The sequence below is a fragment of the Oncorhynchus mykiss genome, chromosome 24 (genome assembly GCF_013265735.2).
Source record: "Oncorhynchus mykiss isolate Arlee chromosome 24, USDA_OmykA_1.1, whole genome shotgun sequence".
Lineage (NCBI taxonomy): Eukaryota > Metazoa > Chordata > Actinopteri > Salmoniformes > Salmonidae > Oncorhynchus > Oncorhynchus mykiss.
This window is the reverse complement of record NC_048588.1, coordinates 12,858,202-12,881,473: the sequence shown is the minus strand read 5'-3', so window position 1 is coordinate 12,881,473 and position 23,272 is coordinate 12,858,202. Positions and strand designations below refer to the sequence as shown.

At 42.5% G+C, this 23,272-nt stretch overlaps 1 protein-coding gene across 3 annotated transcripts; it reads right to left on the bottom strand.

The window, feature by feature from the left end:
- Positions 1 to 269: 269 nt before the first annotated feature.
- LOC110503782 (alpha-2-macroglobulin) lies at positions 270 to 22,737 on the bottom strand. Of its 3 annotated transcripts, none has more exons than XM_021582314.2 (36): positions 22,573 to 22,737; positions 19,573 to 19,756; positions 18,871 to 19,027; positions 18,665 to 18,717; positions 18,363 to 18,383; positions 18,040 to 18,208; positions 17,836 to 17,920; positions 17,524 to 17,638; positions 17,329 to 17,437; positions 17,137 to 17,246; positions 16,773 to 16,940; positions 16,379 to 16,615; positions 16,050 to 16,113; positions 15,637 to 15,782; positions 14,274 to 14,423; positions 13,542 to 13,763; positions 13,197 to 13,290; positions 12,759 to 12,882; positions 12,308 to 12,533; positions 9,767 to 9,893; positions 9,113 to 9,234; positions 8,559 to 8,610; positions 8,317 to 8,400; positions 7,879 to 8,055; positions 7,431 to 7,512; positions 6,981 to 7,137; positions 6,343 to 6,417; positions 4,574 to 4,739; positions 4,301 to 4,497; positions 3,906 to 4,121; positions 3,580 to 3,698; positions 3,065 to 3,155; positions 2,773 to 2,841; positions 2,458 to 2,563; positions 672 to 715; positions 270 to 535 (listed from the first exon to the last, which is right to left on the bottom strand). In XM_021582314.2, exons 1-35 carry the CDS (start codon positions 22,647 to 22,649, stop codon positions 672 to 674), a joined length of 4,395 nt encoding a protein of 1,464 aa, XP_021437989.2. In that variant the 5' UTR covers positions 22,650 to 22,737; the 3' UTR covers positions 270 to 535. The 3 variants fall into 3 exon arrangements, with proteins under 3 accessions (XP_021437989.2, XP_021437988.2, XP_021437990.2); XM_021582313.2 differs by having other exon boundaries at positions 676 to 715; XM_021582315.2 differs by having other exon boundaries at positions 676 to 715; positions 13,209 to 13,290.
- Between the last annotated feature and the right edge of the window lie 535 nt (positions 22,738 to 23,272).

The window sequence follows — 23,272 nt, the reverse complement described above, 5'->3', positions numbered from 1 at the left end:
AAAAGACCTTGATATATTTTCCCCACCGAAATGGGTATAACTAAATGTTCAGTGTTAGAAAAAGGTTTTATACTGTAAAATGTCACTCATTTAACAAAAATACATTTCAAAAGAAGTCTAATGGCCAAGACACTTCAGTTAACAGTATACATCTAGTCTCCCGCACTGTAGAACATAGCTCCCATCTGACACACCATATGTTGACTGTACACTTTCATGTATGGATTCTCAATTCAGATCTATTAAAACACAAATGTTACAGAGTCTGGTTTGAATCCATAGCATGGTTTTATTAACATTTCAATTTGCAGTAGAAACACTACGATTACGACAGAAGTCGAGGTAAAAGCTTAAGGCCCAGCTATTCAATTGTGTTCACTTAATGTTAAACAGATTACAAGTTGGTCAACCAGGAACTGTAAGCACCAAATAGAACCCCTCCATTTTATGAGCTCTTCCTAAATAGGAAAGCAATTGGCTGAGCTCAGGTCCAGTCAGCTTGATCGGCTGTCTGTCACACTTCATTGACGGTCACCTGTGAAAATGACAATCAATAGAATATTCCCTGCTTTGCCTAGGATTTTACTCCCTATAAAAAAAAAAAAAAACTGCTTAACTGACAAATTTCAGTTTGTGAAATTAAAGTATTAGAAATGTAGTTTGTTATGTACCTACTCTGCACATGGGGAGCTGTATTCACTTACAGCTTCATCACCTGGGAACAGAAAAGAGAATGCAGAGGTCAGTTCCTTTATAATGATAATTCATTCCCACTGCAGGGGTGAACAAATGGGCCCATACTGGTGATGTCTTGTTTCCTTTCAATGAACTGGAGTTATGTGCGTAACCTTGACACGTATGCCAGTGGTAAATATTTCAGAGAATGGGGTGGTTTGGAAACTGGTATTCCATTAGACAAAAAAAAAAGCGTCTTTGTTTATCAAAGATTAGTAAGAGTTAACACTTTCCTATGCTTCTGGAATGGTCGTTAATACACTAACAGCTTACAGACAGCGTGAATGCGCCGGAGGCATGAGGACTGCAGATGTGGCCAAGTCAATAAATTGCAATGTCCGTACTGTGAGACGCCTAAGACAGGACGGACAGCTGATCATCCTCGTAGTGGCAGACCACGTGTAACACCTGCACAGGATCGGTATGGCAACAACTGCCCAAGTTACACCAGGAACTCACAATCCCTCCATCAGTGCTCAGACTGTCCGCAATAGGCTGGACTGAAGTCTTGTAGGCCTGTTTTTAAGGCAGGTCGTCAGACATCACCGGCAACAACGTCGCCTATGGGCGCAAACCATCGCTGGACCAGCCAGGACAGGCAAAAAGTGCTCTTCACTGACGAGTAGCGGTTCTGTCTCACCAGGGGTGATGGTTGGATTTGAGTTTATCGTCGAAAGAAGGAGCGTTACGCCGAGACCTGTACTCTTGCGCAGGATCGAGTTGGCGGGTCCGTCGTGGTCTGGGGCGGTGCGTCACAGCATCGTCGGACATGCCTGCAATGACAAGGTCTCTCAACAACGCTGTGTGTTAAAGGGAAGACATCCTCCCTCATGTGGTACCCTTCCTGCAGGCTCATCTTAGCATGACAATACCACCAGCCATACTGCTCGTTCTGTGCGTGTTCTGCCATGGCCAGTGAAGAGCCCGGATCTCAATCCTATTGAGCACGTCTGGGACCTGTTGGAACGGAGGGCGAGGGCCATTCCCACCAGAAGTATCCGGGAACTTGCAGGTGCCTTGGAGTAACATGTCTTAGTTAAATATTTGTATGAACATGTTAAGTTTACTGAAAACAAATGCAGTTGACAGTGAGGACATTTTTTTTGCTGAGTTTATATTACATCACAGTGCATTTCTAGTAAAAGCTAACTTATGGTCTATTCCAAGGGGTGTCACTCATTTAATGGAGGGCCTCATCTGCTGGATTTAGTTTCTCTCAATTAAGTTGTAGACAACTAGGTGAGGGGACTTCCTTACTAATTTCATCCCCCTCCTCTCCCCTGTAACTATTCCCCAGGTCGTTGCTGCAAATGAGAATGTGTTCAGTCAACTTACCTGGTAAAATAACAAATAAATAGGTCACCTTAATTCAAACATTTACAAGGGCGGAGCAAAAACTCCCACTCGGCCCTCTGGAATGGGTTTGACACACGGTCTAATATCGAGTTGAGTGTTAAACTGATACTCTTTCTCAAATGGAAAAAGATTATGATAACCCTTGGGGAGCACAATGTTTTCTGCGAATGAAATCACTTAAGGTTGCAGAATTACAGGAAACTTACATACCCTGGTATTCCATAAATCCTGATTGGAGGATAATGGATATCCTGCTTATTCTCCCTTTTCTGTCAATCCTCCAGTCGGGATTTTGGGAAAACCACGTCATTTATTTGAAGTTCTTGGCAACCCTACCCATTTCACTGTGTTAGATGGAATTCTTACTTGTCTGGTAGTAGTCATACACTTTCACCACAGCTGGTTTCAGATTCCTCACAGGCACATCCTCCTCTATGGCCAGGCTGTACGTCTTCGTTTCCTTCTGCTTGAGCTGGAAGAAAAGGAATAACATTTGACATTGCAGTTCAATGTTATAGATTCACATAGTGTCACTGTATAAAACCTCCACTACAGTCTTACTTTGATGTTACTGTTCATGTTAAATCCAGTGTGTAGATGCAAATGAGACCACATCCAACTAGGTTCTGTAACCGATAGACAGCCCCGTTTAGATGCAACATTCATTATTCATGTTCCTACCCCATCTAGGTAGATGATGACATGTCCTTCCTCCAGGTCAACACGTTTGACAGTGGGGTCATTTTTCAACTGGAAGAACAGAACACAGGATAAGATCGTGTCAGAAAGTTCAACTGATAGTTTCGAAGGACAACTACTGGCATTACAATTAGAACAGACACCATCATCATGTTAAACATCAACTAATCCTCAAGGGGATATACTTAGGGCCAGGAGTGTTCCCTAAACTGGTAAAACTCCTGGCCCTGATTAAAGGGTGTTCCCCTCAACTGAGGTTCTCTTATTGACTCACAGGCCCGAGGGAGGACTTGTCCAAGACGAAGCCGGAGAGAAGCTTGACATTGATGATCACCATGTTGGTCTCCTCTCGCCGACCATTGTACCTGTCAGTCACAGAGTCAGATGAAGGATGGATATTATCTTAAAAAGGTGCAAATATGCAGGAATCACTCCGCCATTTCCTGATCATTTCTACTAGTTAGTTTAAGCTTAGTGACAAAACAAGAAAATCATTGGACCATCTAAACCCCTTTGAAATATATTTTCAGTAACCAAACAGGTTTTATTTTATGCCGTTCAAAACCCGAAAGTAAAAGATGAAAACGATACTTAAATGGGAAGCACAGAACAGACCTAGCACTTCTTCGACTTGCTGTCAATGAGAACGACAGATCTATAACTAATTTCTACATGAATTTGGTCAGGTCGCCGAAAAAGTTAGTGCAGCTTTAAACATGCATCTACACACTGGTGGTTCAGTCATTATTTTCAGCTGCTATTTCAAGGGTAAAAGGAATACCACTGTACCTGACAGCCACAGACACGATCAGAGATTTCTGGGTGCCGTCACATTTCCCAAGCGTCTGTGTTGAGATGTTGAAAGCAGAGAAGTCAGGAGGAGGGGGAATATTGTAGTGCATGGCGATCTGAAAAGACAGACGATACTACTGAGATGCATGAAATCAACATACACATTTCAATGAACAGTAGCACACATGCATTTCCATTAATGCTGAAATTCTAGGGTTGAAACGTTAGTTGTTGTGCAACAGTGTGCTCTACTGAACACAAACCAGATACTCAGTACATGCAGTACTGAGAGGCAAAAAAGGGAAAACCGGCTGGAGCCTGACCTGCACAAACACGCAGCTCTTGCCCTGTGCCTTGATGTTGTAGTCCCCAGGGACCTCCCTCAGCTGCTCCTCCTGATAGAGCAGCCTGTTGTTCTGATTCACAGTAAACTTCATCTTCAGGCCGCCGGCCGAGCTCACACTGACTGTACTGGCGCCCTCTGGACTGAAGGTGGCAGCACCGTACTTGGCCAGGGCCTGCAGTGCTACCACTGTGTCCTGGTGACAGAGGGCGTTGTGAAATTATTGTAAAGGCTTTAATACAAATGTCCAATTTGCTACATTTCATATACAAACAAGGATTTGGTGTGATCCATGTTTGGCCATGTACTAACAGTAGCATCTATTGGCAGAGGAGTTGCTAGAGTGAATAAATGTCTACCAGACCAATAAAGTACCTGTGTGGAGGCGAATCCTCCGTAGGGGTTCTGCTGCTGGGCCAGCCAGCGGACGATGCCAGTGGAGTAGTCCAGCCCAAAGCCTGGCATGGTGGGACCGGAGAGCAGCGCCAGCAGCACATAGGATGTCATCTCCACCTCCAGAGAGTCCGTCTTCGTCCCAGAAGCCCCTGGTCTCTCCCAGTGACGATTGCCACCTGTGGGAATTTTCATTGTCAGTTTCCCAGCAGTCAGAAAGGTAGAGAGACATTTTCACAAAGAGACAAGACATACCGGAGGTAACAGCTATCTTGTCCAGGTGGGTGATGAGCTTGGCCCTCATGTCCTGGTTTTGGGCCAGGGTGAAGGTGTACGATAGCAGGGCCATGGTGTAGGTGTTCTCCAGCTTGTCAGACACTGCTGCCTTCAGACACATCAGACTCTTCTCCACCATGGGGTCCTGACACACCCACAGACAACATGATTGTGTTTATTAGGCACCAAACAGAGGAGCACTGATTGAAACTGGAAGGGAATATCTGGACCAATAGAAATGGGTTGTCCATTGCGCTCCCTAATGAATACAACGCAGCCCTTTCATCACGTTTTTAATACGGGTATGAGTACTGAATAATGTTAGCAATATAAATAAATTAACTAGTGAATATACTGTGTACAGTGAGCTTGAGAGGCTATGCAGAGAAGAATTGGATAAAAACATATATTATGGATTTTCTCCCATTCTTCTCTGCAGATCCTCTCAAGCTCTGTCAGGTTGGTTGGGGAGCGTTGCTGCACAGCTATTTTCAGGTCTCTCCAGAAGCAAAACATTCAGAGGTCCTGAGCACTCTGGAGCAAGTTTTCATCACGGACCTCTGTACTTTGCTCCGTTCATCTTTTCCTTGATCCTGACTAGTCTCCCAGTCCCTGCTACTGAAAAACACCCCCACAGCATGCTGCCACCACCATGCTTCACCGTAGAGATGTTGCCAGGTGTCCTCCAGACGTGGCCCTTCACATTCAGGCCAAAGAGTTCAATCAGACCAGAGAATCTTGTTTCTCATGGTCTGAGTCTTTTCGCAAACCCCAAGTGGGCTGTTCTGCCTTTTACTGAGGAGTGGCTTCCATCTGGACACTCTACCATAAAGGCCTGATTGGTGGAGTGCTGCAAAGATGGGATAACCTTCCAGAAGGACAACCATCTCCACAGAGGAACTCCAGAACTCTGTCAGACTGACAGTCAGGTTCTTGGTCACCTCTGACCAAGGCCCTTCTCCCCCGATTTCTCAGTTTGGCTAGGCGGCCAGCTCTAGGAAGAGTCTTTGTGGTTCCAAACTTTTTCAATTTAAGAATGATGGCAGCCACTGTTCTTGGGGACCTTCAATGCTACAGAAATGTGTTGGTACCCTTCCCCAGATCTGTGCCTCAACACAATCAGTCTCGGAGCTCAATGGACAATTCCTTCAACGTCACAGCTTGGTTTTTGCTCTGGCATGCACTGTCAACTGTGGGGGGATATATATATATATATATATATATATATAACACAGGTGTGCACCTTTCCAAATCAAGTCCAATCAATTGAATTGACCAAAAGTGGACTCCAATCAGGGTGTATAAACACCTCAAGAATGATCAATGGAAACAGGATGCACCTGAGTTCAATCTCAAGTCTCATTGCAGAAGATCTGAATACTTGTGTAAATAAGGATTTATTTTTTTTTTCAATACATTTGCAAACATTTCTACAAGCCAGTTTGCTTTGTCATTATGGTGTATTTTGTGTAGAGCGCTGAGGATTTTAAAAATGTTAAGGCTAATGTAACAATTCTGAATACTTTTCCAGAAGGAACTGTATATTGGGATGTTTAACAAATTAGAATACATAGCAAGTGAGGTGTTCTGTGGGTGATATCGTCTTATTTAGAATTGTGTGAAGTAGTTGGACGGCTAAGCAGAAATATCCACTAGGGCCGTTCATGTTTTGATAAAAGCGCCAAATGTGGCCTTGTTAATCAATAAGATTTAAAAAATACTTGGATATGAAAGAGGTGATAACTCACAGAAGTGTTGCCATCCAGCTCCAGTAGTGCAGCGGTGATGTAGGCAGTGAGCGACACTTGATCCCCAACCCCTCCCTATGACAACAAAGGATGCCAGTAAACTTCATACAGTACTCCAAGGTGTTAGTTTCAAAGTCACATTGATATCAACTGATATCAGGTAAAAACATTGCACTGTTTAAAACATTCACATGATAATGGTGCACAAAGATAAAAAACTATTGTTTTGGAGATGCACAAATGCTGTTGGGACTAGTCAGACTGAGGTCCCTTTAGGGAGGTGGTGTGTTCTCAGGACCGGCTAAAACATGCTTGGGATTCTTGTGCTCAGTATGTGCTCCTTTGGGGCACACGTGGGGTCCTAAGGTCCTCCTGAACAGTACATTGTGCTACAAGTCAGTGCAATATGAATTATGTAAAGTATTCATATTTGATGTTAGACTATGTATTGTTATCAAGTATTTTGTTTGTTAGTCATCTAGGATTTTATGCAGGCTCCACCATTGCACTCTAAATAGAATGGGACACTTGCACCAGAACCTCCTGCTGAATCTTTGCCCATAACATTACCTTCTCACATTTGGTGGCAGTAGTATAATACTCCTCTTATTACCCACTGAGCTCTGACTCCCCTTTACCTTCATGCCGTTATGGAAGAGTTTCCCCACTGACGCGATGCAGCCATCCGTCTGCTGGTGACTGGCCAACCAGGCCTTGGCCTGGGCAATGTGGGCGGGGTCCACAAAGATGTAGGGCTTGGCCCCTCCAAAGGACTTCAGCACAAAGGAGGTGAGCCTGAGAGGACACAGGTCAGATGTCACTGGAGTTACACGGACTAGATGCCGTGAGCCTTGCCTAAACTATGGATCATAGACTCTAGATAACAGTAGCCATACTGTATGTGCTGAAGCCAACTATATTTGCCATAGCACATACTAGTATGGATTTGAGACCATCACATTCCTACCTTGATTACATACTACAACCCCTTTGATCTAATGTAAATTTCTATGACTTAAAAAAAACGAACAAATGTAAATTGAGGAATAATCTAAGAGAAGGTATTATGACTGGACAATTGAGCTGACCACGTGTTTCCAGACTCATCGCTCTTCCCAAAGGCACTGTAGGAGCCATCGTCATGCTTGTAGTTGAGCTCTCTCTGGTAGCCTGCAACACAAATGGCTAAATGAACAAAGACACTCTTTCTAGGCACTTGTACTGTATGTGGAAGGTGACGTTAACTGGTTCAGAGCCAAATATATACAACAGGATGTTGCTAGTCAGAGGTGAGATGCACACAGGACCAGACAGCTTATTTAAAAAGTACAAGGCTTACTGCAAATTATATTGTCATATCCCAGGGCATGCTGTGTGCCATTAAACATTTCATTAACAGTTGCAGTCCATGTCACCAGAGTTGTGTCCAGTAAGAAGATTGTAATTTTTAGGCTAACTGAACAGGTCTGATAATAATTGCTTGGTTTTCATTGCAACACATGTTGTGCCTTACTGAACTGGATCCAGCTCACTCACCACTGTCTAGGAAGCCTGTGGCCCTGGTCTGGATCTCCTTGGTGAGCTGCCTGGTGCTTTGCAGGTAGTTGAGGATGTAGATGTTGGGAGCAAAAAGCACCATGTTCTGCTCTCCACAGCCATAGGGCATCTGCAACAGGCTGTGCAGGTTCTTCATGGCCCGACCCATCAGGTCGCCTGGTGAAAGAGACCAACAATTAAGACAATCGCAGTGGATAGTTGACCAGCAGAGCCCCATTTCTTACCTTAACCATAAAAATAACCAATGCTTATCCTGATCCTCACCCATAACCTTAAGGCAATCATAGATCTGCAGGTGGAATATCCACATCCATGAATAGAGGGATGAAAAATCCTTGCCTACACTTCATCTGCACCGAAATGGAAAACATATCCTGAAAATGTTATAAAACTGCAAAACAGATGGATAATTCTCACCCAGTACTGAGAGGGAGGCCTTGGCAGAGCCCTCCACAAACACCTTAGGCAGCTTCAGAGAGATGTCCTTCTCCACTGGGCCCTCTGGTGACGCGAGACAGATAAACGAGACAGACTGAGTGAATTGAGAACCGTTTTAACCAATTAAAAAGTATCTGTCATCTAAACCACAACAAATGCACGTCAACTTAATCATCGGGGTAATTATGAGAACGTATGACTGATAGACGTCAGGAGATTACCTGCAGGGCAGAGCAGAGCATTGTGGCTGACCGTCTCCTGGGTTCCCTCGGCCTGACAGAGGGAAAGTGAAACGGCACCAAAATAAATGTAAAATGTTTTATTAAAAAAGGTCATGACAACGCAAGTTAATTCTACCATAGAATCTATATGGTAACCACTTAAAGGTACATTTCACTCCAAAATCAAAGTTAATCAAACGTTTTAGACCTGAAACGTAGACCAATGTTAAGCTAAGTCTACATCCCAGACTGTCTGTTGTGTAGGTCCAGATATACAGCTTAATCTAAAATGTAAAAGATATGCACCAAGTAATTATTTCTTAAAAATATATACACATTTTCAATTTATTATGCATGGGCCGGAGTCTAACTGCATTTGGGCTTGAAACACCAAACCATGTTTGTCTCCTCGCATCAAAATATGCAACACAAAATAGCAGGGGATATAAGTTCTACTGTATTCACCCTTGCCCTAGTGTTACTGAAAACCCAGATCTCTTTTTAATTAATGTGGGAGAAAAACAGTGGACTTGCTATACAGGACAGACACTCACCTCCACCAGCAGTGTTTGCACAACGGTGTCAATACGTCCTTTCTCTGGCACCGTGGCCACCTCGTTGCCGCAGAGCTTCTCCGTTTTCAATGCCTCGGCGCTCACTTTCACACTCACCGCCCCTATAGTTCAGTCCAGGGAGACATTAACATTCCAGTCTAGACCAGTCACACATGAACCTGCCCCTTCATCAGCTTGCTCCTTTTACCCACTCCACCTCCAGCCTCATGTACCCTGGCTCAACTGTTCCCTCCTTTGTTCCATCCCTCGTTTCCTCTCCCCTTGTTCCCTCCCTCCATTTCTCTGATAACCCCCGAGGGAGATCTTTGAGCATGTCATATTCAAGGAATTTGTGTATCAGATAAACGTCAACAACGTAAATTTCAGTCTAACGAGAGCTGTGTGAAGTCAACAACCCTGTCTTACAGGAGCATCACTGCCTCCAAATCACTCCCTACCCCCCTGGCCCTAACCCTTCACTATTTGAAAGGTGTGGATGGGTATAAGCAGTGTAGTGGAGCTTCTACCATATTTCTAACACCGTACAGCTCTGCAAACATCGAAGGGTTAGGGGGTAAGGGTCTAGGTGTAGGGAGTACATGGATTATATTGCAAGAGCCTTGTGATAGATTGACAGAGTACTGTATGGCTCACCTAGAGCAGTTGGGGTGAGGATCCACTTGAAGGTCCTACTCTCTTCAGCACACAGACACAGTGTGTACTGGCAGCCTTCACATGGCCTGGCTTTGAACTGGTTCGACTCAGCTAGAGTCACCTTCACCTAGGAGAAACACATGGGGTCAATTGCAACTTTACTAGATTTCTCAAAAACGTCAGAGCGTCTATAGATTGTCAGCAACAGGCAGCTCATGGGCCAAAACCAGCCTGTGAGTGATTTGTTCCCCCAAAGTTTAGCAAAACTAATTCAAGGGTTTCTTTATATTTTCTACATTGTAGAATAGTGACGACATCATAACTATGACATAACCAAAAAATAAGTTAAAATATATTTAGATTCTGCAAAGTAACCACCCTTTGCCTTGATGACAGCTTTGCACACTCTTGGCATTCTCTCAACCAGCTTCATGAGTAATGCTTTTCCAACAGTCTTGAAGGAGTTCCCACATATGCTGAGCACTTGTTGGCTGCTTTTCCTTCACTCTGCGGTCCAACACATCCCAAACCATCTCAATTGGGTTGAGTTTAGGTGATTGTGGAGGCTAGGTCATCTGATGCAGCACACCATTGCTCTTCTTGCCTTACACAGCCTGGAGGTATGTTTTGAGTCATTGTCCAGTTGCACTAAGTGCAAAACAGATGGGATGGCATATAGCTGCAGAATGCTGTGGTAGCCATGTTGGTGCCTTAAATTGTAAATAAATCACAGACAGTGTCACCAGCAAAGCACCCCCACACCACACCTCCATGCTTCACGGTGGGAACCACATGCGGAGATCCGTTCACCTACTCTGCGTATCACAAAGACATGGCGGTTGGAACCAAACATCTCAAATTTGGATTTCTACTGGTCTAATAGCAATTAATTGTTTTTCCTTGGTCAAGTCTCTTCTTATTGGTATCCTTTTGTAGTGGTTTCTTTGCAGCAATTTGACCATGAAGGCCTGATTCATGCAGTCTCCTCTGAACAGGTGATGTTGAGATGTCTGTTACGTGAACTCTGAAGCTTTATTTGGGCTGCAATTCCTGAGGCTGGTAACTAATAAACGTATCTTCTGCAGCAGAGGTAAGTCTGGGTCTTCCCTTCCTGTTGCGGTCCTCATGAGACAGTTTCATCATAGCGCTTGATCGTTTTTGCAACTGCACTTGAAGAAACTTTCAAAGTTCTTGACATTTGTTTTGACTGACCTTCATGTCTTAGGAATGAGACATGTTTCTCATTGCTTATTTGAGCTGTTCCTGCCATAATAATGGAATTGGTCTTACACCAAATAGGGCCCTCTTCTGTATACCACAACACAATTGATTGGCTCAAACGCATTAGAGGAAAGAAATTTCACAAATTAACAAGGCACACCTAGTAATTGAAATGCATTCCAGGTGACTACCTCATGAAGCTGGTTGAGAGAAAGCCAAGAGTGTGCAAAGCGGTCAAGGCAACAGGTGACTTTGAAGAATCGCAAATACAAAATCTATTTTGATTTGTTTAACAATTTGTTACTCCATGTGTTATTTCATAGTTGAGTTGTCATCACTATTATACAATGTACAATTTTGTTTAACATTTTTTTTTTAAAGGAATTAGTAGGTGTCCAAACTTTTGATTGGTACCGTACACTGCCGTTCAAAAGTTGGGTCACTTAGAAATGTCCTTGTTTTTGAAAGAGCACATTTTGTCAATTAAAATATCAAATTGATCAGCAATACAGTGTAGACATTGTTAATGTTGTAAATGACCTTTGTAGCTGGAAACAGCAGATTTTTTTTTATGGAATATCGACATCAGCCCATTATCAGCAACCATCACTCCTGTGTTCCAATGGCACGTTGTGTTAGCTAATCCAAGTTTATCATTTTAAAAGGCTAATTGATCATTGGCAAACCCTTTTGCAATTATGTTAGCACAGCTGAAAACTGTTGTGCTGATAAAACTGGCCTTCTTTAGACTTGAGTATATTTTCTGGGTTTGATTACAGGCAGAAACAAAGAACTTCGTTCTAAAACTCTATTCTGAAAAACTCTATACTCTATTCTTGTTCTGAGAAATGAAGGCTATTCAATGCGAGAAATTGCCAAGAAACTGAAGATCTCACACAACGTTGTACTACTCCCTCAGAACGCAAACTGTCTCAAACCAGAATAGAAAAGAGTGGGAGTGTTTGAGAAATAGACACCTCACAAGTCCTCAACTGGCAGCTTAATTAAATAGAACCCGCAAAACACCAGTCTCAACGTCAACAGTGAAGAGGCAACTCCGGGATGCTGGCCTTCTAGGCAGAGTTGCAAAGAAAAAGCCATCTCAGACTGGCCAATAAAATTAACAGATTAAGATGGGCAAAACAGACACTGGACAGAGGAACTCTGAGTCGATGCTGTTAAGTTATTGTCATCATCTGCCCCCGACCATTTGCTCCAACACAAATTGGCCTGCAGCTGAATCTAGTTGCCTACCCCTGGTCTACCCAAATGAAGTGGGACTGGAGAGGTAAAGAAAGATACAACCCTGGGAGGGCTTACCATGATACACTTGGAGAGGTAGTTGAACACTGTGGCCTTGAGTGTGAACATCTCCCCCCGGATGACAGAGTAGGGCAGCGTCAGGCTCACAAAGAAGGGTTGGAAGGCAGTGAGGCCAGTGTTGGGAGCCAGGCCAAAACCCACTGGGGAAGTACAGAACGCCCCTGCAGCCCACTTGGTGATGGTGTCTGGGACAGTCTTCTCAACATTCACTTTTCCTGTACGTCTGGTCGTGGGGAAAAGGGCACAATAAAAACCATGTATATTAACATCAGAACACATAACATGGTCAATTCAATAGCGGACTAGGTGATTCTTTTTAAATCGACACCTAGGACAAACAAATGCCTGTGGTTTCAGGATTGCCATATTAGTAGGCATGGTCAGCCCAGCACCCCATGGAAAGGAACGTGTGTTGGACTACAAATATGGCGTCTGTCAGAAAGCTTACCCCACAGGAACCAGGTCCCAGATCCAGGTCTCAGGGAAGTACGTGCGGACGGTCTCCTTAGGCCTGTCAGAGGCGCCAGAGGTTGGTGCACTCTCCTCATTTAGCATCATGTTCATGGGACGAGCTGTAAATAGAAACAAATCCTTCATTAGGTTCAGACTAGGAAGGTTTATACATTAGCATATCAAATCAAAGTTTATTGGTCACATACAGATTTGCAGGTGCAGTGAAATGCTGGCATTACTAGCTCTAACAATACAAATAAAAGATTAAGAACAAACAATCCAAGTAGATATTAGAGTGGGAATATAAATGGTCTGTGTAGACAGAATATAATTTGGAAAAGGTACAGTAGTAGCTATATTAGGATGAGCCATGTTGAGAACACAGTATATAAACAGAATGAGGTGACCAGCATTCAATGACTCTGTACAATACCTTCCATCATACCATTTTCTTTCATTGCAAAGACTGTGTTGCAGTCGTAAGGTTTTTTCACATCAGAGTTGGTCAGGATCTTGATTCCAACTTCCTAAAATGAAAAGTAAAGCAATAGAACAGTCAGTGTAAAGGCCATATCCCTGTATTTCAGTTTTGCTCAATTATGTGGGTATTGGTTGAATCAATTTAAAACCAAACATCTTTTCACTTATTTCTGAAAACTCACTTCATAGACAGCATTCTATTTTAATTCATTCAGTGTCTACTTTACAAAGACGTCATTTTAGCCTGAGTCTTTCATATACATTTTCAAAAACAGACAAACTTATTTGAGTCTCATACTTTAAAGATGCTGTAGACATCGTTTTTGTCGTCGCTGGGGCCAAACCTGAATGAGCGTTTCCCCCAATCAGGTACAACCAACTCATCGACCAATTCTGGTACAGGTGGAAGGGGCATAATCATCGCCTCTTCAAATCTTGGAGGATATCGAAGGCATGGGTAGGGGTCTTCTACCATGTATGAATATCCAGACAACTTCTGAACAGGCAGCTGACTGAAGACCTGCAGAGAGGGAAGTAATATACCTCTAGTAATACTGACTTAATAATCCGCAGCATCTTGACAGTCAGAGCTTGGTCGGTGCATGGTCAGAGGTTATAGGGTCAGTACATAGTTAGGACAACCTGGGTTAAATGCATATAGCCAATACTTGATCTGCACTCGATTTAGTGGTACAACAGAACCAACTAAATAGTCCCACAAGTTGAAACTTTAAACTTGAATTATCAGACAGTGGTTTAGACATGGTTAGAGGAAGCTGAAAATTTGCCAAATCCCATCTTGAAAAACATGGGTGCACAAAAACAATACCAAAGGTGGTGTGTGTGATCATGGTTAGGCATCAGCTTAGTGTGGTGAGTCAATGGTTAGTAAGTGAATGTGATGGGCTGTGTCTTCTCCCAAATGCCCCCCTATTCCCTATATATAGTGCACTGCCCACAATGAGGCCCTGGTTAAAAGTAGTGCACTACATAGGGAGCCATTTGGGATGCAGAACCATGGAGAACGTACAGAGTCTAGGCTGAGCTCCTGTTCAGGCTGCAGCAGCAGCACACTCTGGTCGATGGCCCTGAGAGAACACAGAGACCCTGGGTGGGCCTGGAGGCTCAGAGAAGTCTTCTCCCCTGGCAACTCCTGGAGGGACGAGAACTTCAGGGACACCTGGAGAGGAGAAAAGGAAGAGACATCACATCTATGTTTAAATATATCTATACTAGCATACATGTCTAACGCATTGGTTCATTCCAAGTATAGTAGCATACTGGTACAGAGCCCATAACATAATGGTAGTACTGTGTAGAGCAGGGGTCTCCAACAGGTCGATCACAAGCTACCAGTAGGTCGTAGGCCACCTAGGAGTAGCTTCTGAAAGTACATGCAATTCTCACGTGTTCTACAGCAAACTGTCAAACACCGTAAGCTCTGATACCATTTAATCAACGCAACATTGACATCCCAGCACTGGTTAGCCACTATTGGCTTAAAAAGCCAAACCTAACCATGTCTGCCAACTCATTTCCATTAATATTACCCCAGTCGGTCTGTGTGGTGTGCATGTTAGCCTATCACTGTGTAGCCAGTTGTGATAACCATCTTGTGGGTTGGCAGTAATATTTTCCCCTCCAAAAAAACTCAATTAAAATGTTAACTGCGAAGTAGGCTGACCGCAGAAGTATATCATGAGTAAGTGTATCAGCTTAGATATTCATACTTTTTCAGCACGCTACTCCTCCTACACCGTTTAATCTAGACACGCAGTTCAAACTAAAACGTGCGGAATGGTCTCACTCAAGTTACTTGTATACAACTTTATGTTCTGACTGGAAAGAGCAGGTTAGGAATAGCTTCTACCAATAAAAATAATTAGCTGTTTGTCAGAGTTCAGAATGACAAAAAGTGGCATGCTGAGGTCTACTAACAGCTGCGTGTCATTATGGAGCAGCCCAAACAGAGCCATTGCTATGGATACTCAAACAGAGGGCAAAAAAAAATGAGGGTGACCACAATTACTGATCACAACCACACAACTATTGACCACAACTGCTTACCAGATCCAATGACCACAACCACACAGCTAGTGATCGCTCAACTGCTGACCACAACTACATATCTTCCGACCATTCATCTTCTGACCTCAACCACACAACACCTGGTGACCAAAATCACTGACTTTCATCTACACCACTACTGAGCACGCAACAACTGACCTCTGACCACATCTAGACAGAAACAGACCCAATGAATTTGTGATGATCCAAAAGGTGCAGTTGAAGGATTTCATATCATAGTCTGATGCGAAGTCATTTTGGAAATTGATCGTAGTGCACGTAGCCCCGATAGATCACATTTCATGTAGCTGGTGAAAGTTGCCTACCTTGTTTTTAAGGCAGAGGTGAATGGGGAAGTCTTGGCTGTCTGCTACTGCCTCCCCATCAGGCAACACGGTGTACACCACTACCTGGGCAAAAGGGGTCAGCTCAGGCATCCGCTGCAGCGAGAGCATCAGCTGCCCTTGGTTAACTGAAAGAGATGGACAATGGGATGGACATTAGCTCACCATAAGCCACCAATACGGACATAGGCTAGTCACTGAACACTTTGAAATATACTGTGCAGTAAGAACTGGTATTGAAGATGTAATCTGGATGATTGAATCCTGTCGTGTCAGCTTTTTATCCCATGCCAGCGTAATGCCATTAGGCATGTTCTCTAATCAAGTGGGGTTCTGAGAAGTTCTAAAGAAAAAGTCAGGAAGCAGTCGGGAGAATCCAAGACCACTTCATTTACCTTTTCTTTCTTTAATGGTCACAGGAAGACGGCCGTGCTGCCAAATGCTGCCTCTAGATATAACCTGGGACATAAGAGAGCCAGATGGCAGCATCAACATTAATAACCAGAGAGTTACTGGCCAAAACCTGGAGATCTGCTAGCAAATATATTACTGTATCAGCTAAGGTGAAATATTCAACTGGAAGTCAAGTACTGTATGGTTTTCCCAAGCCATTCAAATATTTCCAGACAAAACACAATCAAATACTGAAGTAAAATATCCCAAATCTTGTGGTGGAATCAATAAAAAAATATATATTTTGAGTGAAACATCCCTTTAATCTTACCAGATAGAAAAAGTCCAGGGTCGTCTGTCCCTTTTTCAGCGCCACCCCTTGGATGATGTAGTGAGCAAGAACAATACCGTCCTTCTCACAGGAGAACTTCCCTTCGCCCTGCATTATCTTCACAAAGCTCTTGCTCTTAGAATAAAATTCTCTTGCGAAGTGGTAATCGGATGAATATTCTGGTCTACGCACACCCTGCACGTACGGATAATCCTCCTCAACCTTTTGATAACGAGCCTGGTTCAAGAAACACAGAAAATATGAAAAATAAACTATTGTAGTAAGCTTGGAGAATACACTAGGAGAAATTGATCAGTCAGAACCAACTGAATATTTACAGTAAATAATATATGGTTAAATATTCAAAGGAAAACATGAGTGAGTGACCACTGACCGACAGAGAGACAGAATCAGAACGCCATAGAGAAGTGTCTAGAGAGAAGGAAGCAATGCCCTTGCTGTCTGTGGTGAGAGTCCAGTTCTCAGATTTGCCACTGTTTTGTAGGAAGAGATACACGGGCTCATTGGGAACGGGACTAGAGTCGGGACCGGTCACCTTGATCTGAAAACACAGGACAGGATGACTGCAGACATCCAATATACACTCCCATTGCATACAAGACATCAAAAGCCTAGTTTAAATGCTCTAAATTACATGTTAACATTCATCACCACTTCATGTTCAAATCCATTTTTCTGAGTAAACCATTTTCTGCAGTGTTATTAAAAAGGCATTTGTTAATATAGTTTGTCCTCACCTTCCCCTCGTATGCAATTCCTGGTTTATATGCTTGGGGCACGTCCTCAAAACGAACAGTTACGATGACATTGGTGAAGCTTGCCTTGCCACTACCTTTAAGGATGACCCCTGGAGAGAACATAGGCAAGGGTCAGAGGTTAACAGTTCAGCATGTAAACACCTCTACGTTCAAGATAAGGTTCTCTCCTACCAGTTCCATATTCTTCCATCTCAGTCTCCACTTCGAAGTCCCCAAAAGATTCACGTAGACGGAACCGGGTCAAGTCGATCATTTGGGTTGCACAACCAGTTTTGTCAGTCTAGGATGAATGAGTAGTTGTAGGTCAGCTTAGCTCAGCTACAAAAACCTCAACATTTTGTCCACAGTAACAATAAAAACACTTACTTTGATAAGATACACCTCGCAGATATTACTAGACTCATATAACCAGTAATATTGAACGGCAATTCTGCAAACTTTCGCAGTGACAGACCCCAGCACTGGTTTTCCATAAGTGTATCTACAAATAAAGGTCACCAGAAGACAGACAATTAACTGTTCCAAAAAAGTAGAAACAGCTTTGAACATGAGCAAGTATCAAACATGGGACAGTCTTTAAAGTAGTCTATGCAACACACTAATTAAGGCTTAATATTCTGTCCATATAGTGTCCCAGTTTACATTATCATCTTACTGTCTATCATCTTATGCACTTACTTTCCACAAACTCTCAGTGTTGCTTGCTTGTCCAGAATAGTGATTGTTTGGGGTAGATAGACTTTGACCTCATATTTGGGTAAAACTGTAAAAAAAAATACATAATGTTATTTCCTCATTGTCTATTAACTACACCAAAAACATGGAATCACCATGTAAAAACAATATAATCTGATTTTTTTTATCCCATGCCAATTTCCTCACCATATTCTTTGATGTCAAAGGTTTGGGAAGTTTGCTCTCCCTTCTCATTCCATGCAGTGATGATGTAACTTCCTTGCGTTGCCTCTGTGGACATGGGGTGGGACAGGTCCAGAATTCCACTCACTGTTGACTGGTTCAACCACTGAGCAATGCGGTTGGAGTTTGGGTCCTGTATACAGATTCATAATAGGTTGAAGGAAGGTATTTTTGTTATAGAGACAGGCGTTGTATAAAATCATGCCACAGTACATATTGGCAGGTAAAAAAAAAATGTATATACAGCTTTGGTTTTTAGTTGCAATGGATTTTAAAATTGGTCTCACCTGAAGCTCCACTGTTAGATACTAGAAAAGAGAAAAACATTCAGCATTTAGCCCCAAAAAAACCTCAGACTTCATTACTTCCCAAAATTGTTTTTACCGTAAGCCTAAAGGGAACTACTATCTTGTTAAAAAAAAAAAAAAATGGGTTTGAAACATTAGTTTCACGACTTCCCAAAACAGTTTCTACAGTACAGGCATCTTTATCTACAGAGTTACAGTAGAGAGCAAATAAACTCTGACCACGTTTGCCGAGCCAGCTACACGGTCTGTCTGACCCAGACAATACTGAAAGAGTAACTTACCATCTGATTGAATGACAAGAAACTGGCATCCAGCGAGACGATTCGGAACTTGACTGGAAAAGGGGTAGAAACATTTGTCTATATAGTATCTGTCTATGTACAGTATATCCATCATCCATTTCAGGAAGGACCTTTCTAATGGCCTCACAAATATACTGTAAAGTAGACAGACATTTCAGTGTTCATCAAAGATTGTATCTAACTACCTGTCTGTCCAGGTTTGTAGACTGGTTTGTCGGTCTGGAAAATGGTGAGGAATCTTTTAGGCTTGATAAGGATCTTGGTCTTTTTACTCATCTCATCCTTCCTCCCCTTGATGCTGACATGGACAGTGGCCACACTGTCAGTCTTCACTGGGGGTACCTACAATATGAAAAACAGAAGAATGGAAGCTTGGTAGAACTTCTACAATCCTCTAGCCCCTTAACCAAAGTATGTCTCTCCGACTGAGTAGCTTGAGAACAGAGGGCTTTTTGTTAAGTGGTAGATAACCTCAGCATAGCAAAGTATGATTAATATAACTGCTATTGCCTTTCATAGGTTGGATCATTTTCAATACAACACCCAGCCTGTAATCCAAGTTGAATTCCACAAAACATGATTGACTACTCAGAATAAAATAATGAAGTGTTGAATGAATGTGCATAGCTAGCTTGAGTCTAGTAAGAATTGTGTTATTTAGATGGTGGTAGAGGATGACCAGTACTAGTTTCCATAGTATTATAGAAGATCCTGATATATAGCGCATCACATCGTTGTGGAACTTTGCAGTTAGAAATGTCATACATAGGGCTGGCATGATTCCTTAACCCACATGTCAGAGAGGCATGTTGGTTCTACATGAAATATTTATATCAGAGTGGTCCACAACGTTGTAGCCTGCTGAACACAGCACAGTTACAGCTGACCTGGAAGGAGATGCAGCGATAGAAGTCCTGTGTTACGTCTTCCTCCAGTAGAATGGTGCCGCTGCCACCCTCCATTTCCAGCGACACCTTCAACAACAGAGGCTCTGTGGCTTGGTGGACCTGAGCACAAAGTTTCTCTGTGGTCCCTCCTACCACCTCCGAGCTGACCGTCACCAGGTAAATCCTAAAAGGGGAAAGAGTCAGCATGAATGCAGCTGTGGTAATAATATTTAAGTGGCAGTGTACTCAAACAGCTCTTTAGTTCCTTTGTACCCTACTGATTTTTTAAAGTTGGGGACAAAGTGACCTTATTTGTCTCTGGCTATGTGCCCCACTCAGTCCAATGGATGGCACAATTGATTCTGTTTTGGAGAGTGTGGGAATGGATACCAATGAGTTGTTCTCATGGACTGTCAACCATGTGTTGGGGATGATTAAACAGAGGGGAAGTGAAGGAAATCAGACCAAAAGGGGGAAGTGTTTCAACATCTAAGATCCACATACAGTGCATTCATATTCAGACCCCTTTACTTTTCACATTTCTTTACTTTGGACTTATACTAAAATGGCTTAAATAAATGTTTTGCAGCAATATAATTGAATTTACCACAGGTAGATGCCAATCAAGTTGTAGAAACATCAAGGATTATCAATGGAAACAGGATACACTTGAGCGCAATTGCGAGTAATTTATTAATTTAACCAGGCATGTCAGTGAAGAACAAATTCTTATTTACAATGACGGCCTACCGGGGAACAGTTGAGTGGCCCAGCCAGAGCCCTGACTTGAGCCCAATCGACATCAAAGGAAAGACCTGAAAATAGCTGTGAAGAGATGCTCCCCATCCAACCTGAAAGAGCTTGAGAGGATCTGCAGAGAAGACTGGGAGAAACTCCCCAAATACAGGTGTGCCAAGCTTGTAGTGTCATACCCAAGAAGACACAAGGCTGTAATCATGGCCAAAGGTGCTGCGACAAAGTACTGAGTACAGGGTCTGAATACTTACATTTGAAGTCAGAAGTTTACATACATCTTAAAGTATTTGTCTCAGTTTCACAATTCCTGACATTTAATCCGAGTAAAAATTCCATCTTAGGTCAGTTGATCACTTTATTTTAAGAATGTGAAATGTCAGAATAATAGTAGAGTGATTAATTTCAGCTTTTATTTCTTTCGTCACATTCCCAGTGGGTGGGAAGTATACATACACTCAATTAGTATTTGGTAGCATTGCCTTGCAATTGTTGAACTTGGGGCAAACATTTTAGGTAGCCTTCCACAATAAGTTGGTTGAATTTTGGCCCATTCCTCCTGACAGAGCTGGTGTAACTGGGTCAGGTTTGTAGGCCTCCTTGCTCGCGCATGCTTTTTCCAGTTCTGCCAACATATTTTCTATAGGAAAATGAGGTCAGAGCTTTGTGATGGCCACTCCAATACCTTGACTTTGTTGCCCTTAAGCCATTTTGCAACAACTTTGGAAGTATGCTTGGGGTCATTGTCCATTTGGAAGACATTTGCGACCAAGCTTGAACTTCCCAACTGATGTCTTGAGATGTTGCTTCAATATATCCACATCGTTTCCCTACCTCATGATCCCATCTATTTTGTGAAGTGCACCAGTCCCTCCTGCAGCAAAGCACCCCCACAACACGCTGTCACCCCCGTGCCTCAGGGTTGGAATGGTGTTCTTCGGCTTGCAAGCCTCCCCCTTTTTCCTCCAAACATAACGATGGACATTATGGCCAAACAGTTCTATTTGTTTCATCAGACCAGAGGACATTTCTCCAAAAAGTATGATCTTTGTCCCCATGTGCAGTTGCAAACCGTAGTCTGGCTTTATGGTGGTTTTGGAGCAGTGGCTTCTTCCTTGCTGAGCGGGCTTTCAGGTTATGTCGATATAGGACTCATTTTACTGGGGCAATACTTTTTTACCTGTTTCCTCCAGCATCTTCACAAGGTATTTTGCTGTTCCGGGATTGCACTTTTCGCACCAAAATACATTCATCTCTAGGAGACTCATCTCTTTGATTTTCCCATGATGTCAAGCAAAGAGGCACGGAGTTTGAAGGTAGGCCTTCAAATACATCCACAGGTACACCTCCAATTGACTCAAATTATGTCAATTAGCCTATCAGAAGCTTCTAAAGCCATGACATCATTTTCTGGAATTTTCCAAGCTGTCAACTTTGTGTATGTAAACTTCTGAAGCAATGGAATTATGATATGGTGAATTATAAGTGAAATATTGTCTGTAAACAATTGTTGGATAAATGACTTGTCAGGCACAAAGTAGATGTCCTAACCAACTTGCCAAAACTATAGTTTGTTAACAAGAAATATGTAGAGTGGTTGAAACACTTATATTGCTGTCATTAACTTGGTTTATGTAAACTTCAACTGTATGTAACATGTGAGCGTTCTCTTTAATTTGCAAACATAAAAACAAAAAACAGGGTTTACTGTGTCTTTATGGGGTACTGTGTCTAGATTGATATTTTTTATTAAATCAATTTTAGAACCAGGCTGTAACTTAACATTTGTTAAAAGTCAAGGGGTCTGAATACTTTCTGAATGCACTGTATAACAGCTATCACAAGTAGGATTTTTCAACCCAAAAATCTATAGTTCAATTTGCCAGCATGTCTCATAACAAATGAAAAGCCTCACATGCAGAGAGAGGTGCTGTATGAATAACAGTGATGTCCTGTGGCCTTACCACTATCTTTTTTTGTATTATTCACAGAGACAATATCAAGCATCTATTCAGTTGTCAGTGCAGTGAGCATAGAAAATACTGCTTTATATTTAATATGTTTAGAACGAAAATATTTATATCGTTTAGGTTGGCTATTCTACACCTGCATAGCGTGAAGAATTCAGAGTATAATTAATTCCTACATTTGAAGTCTGTTGCATCCAGCCAGACATGCAAATAAAAATAGATGATTGTGTGTTTAATCTACTGCTTTCTACATCAAATGTTTTTTTAGTGTACTTACGATTTGAAGGTGCTCGATGTCGCGGTTTGTATAATCACTGATGTGATCAATACAAAGAAAAGTACATTGAGAGCCATGGCTTCGGTAAACAGCCAGTCTTCCTCCGCACTTCGTGATGCTCCCTTTTCTTCCTCGTCCAGGGAGATTGTCAGGAAAGTTGCACAAACGGTGCTATATATACCCAAATGCACCCTCCCGTGTCACTCCCTTCCAAATAGTTTGGAACACTGCAGCCAGCTCCCGTTTCCTCCCAATTACCGCTGAAGTCCTCAACTAGTCACAGCCCCCGACCAATGGGATGGTCAGAATGATGATGAAATCACCTCAGGCTATTCTGGCCGGAACACCTGAGAGAAGAAATACCTATGTAGCCTGGCTAACCTGTCGATTTAGTCCACCTGTCAATTTAGCCATTATTCATGTGAAAAGCCACCATAGCCTACAGCTTTCTGCTTTGACTGATAAAATGCAACATATTAGCTAACCAACTTTACTTTACTATTGATATTTTTGACAACTTGTACTTTTACTTCACTACATTCCTAAAGAAAATTATGTACTTTTACTCCATATATTTTCCCTGACACCAAAAAGTACAGGTTACAGTTTGAATGCTTAGCAGGACAGGAAAATTGTCTAATTCACACACTTATCAAGAGAAGATACCTGCTCATCCCCACACTGCCTCTGATATGGCGGA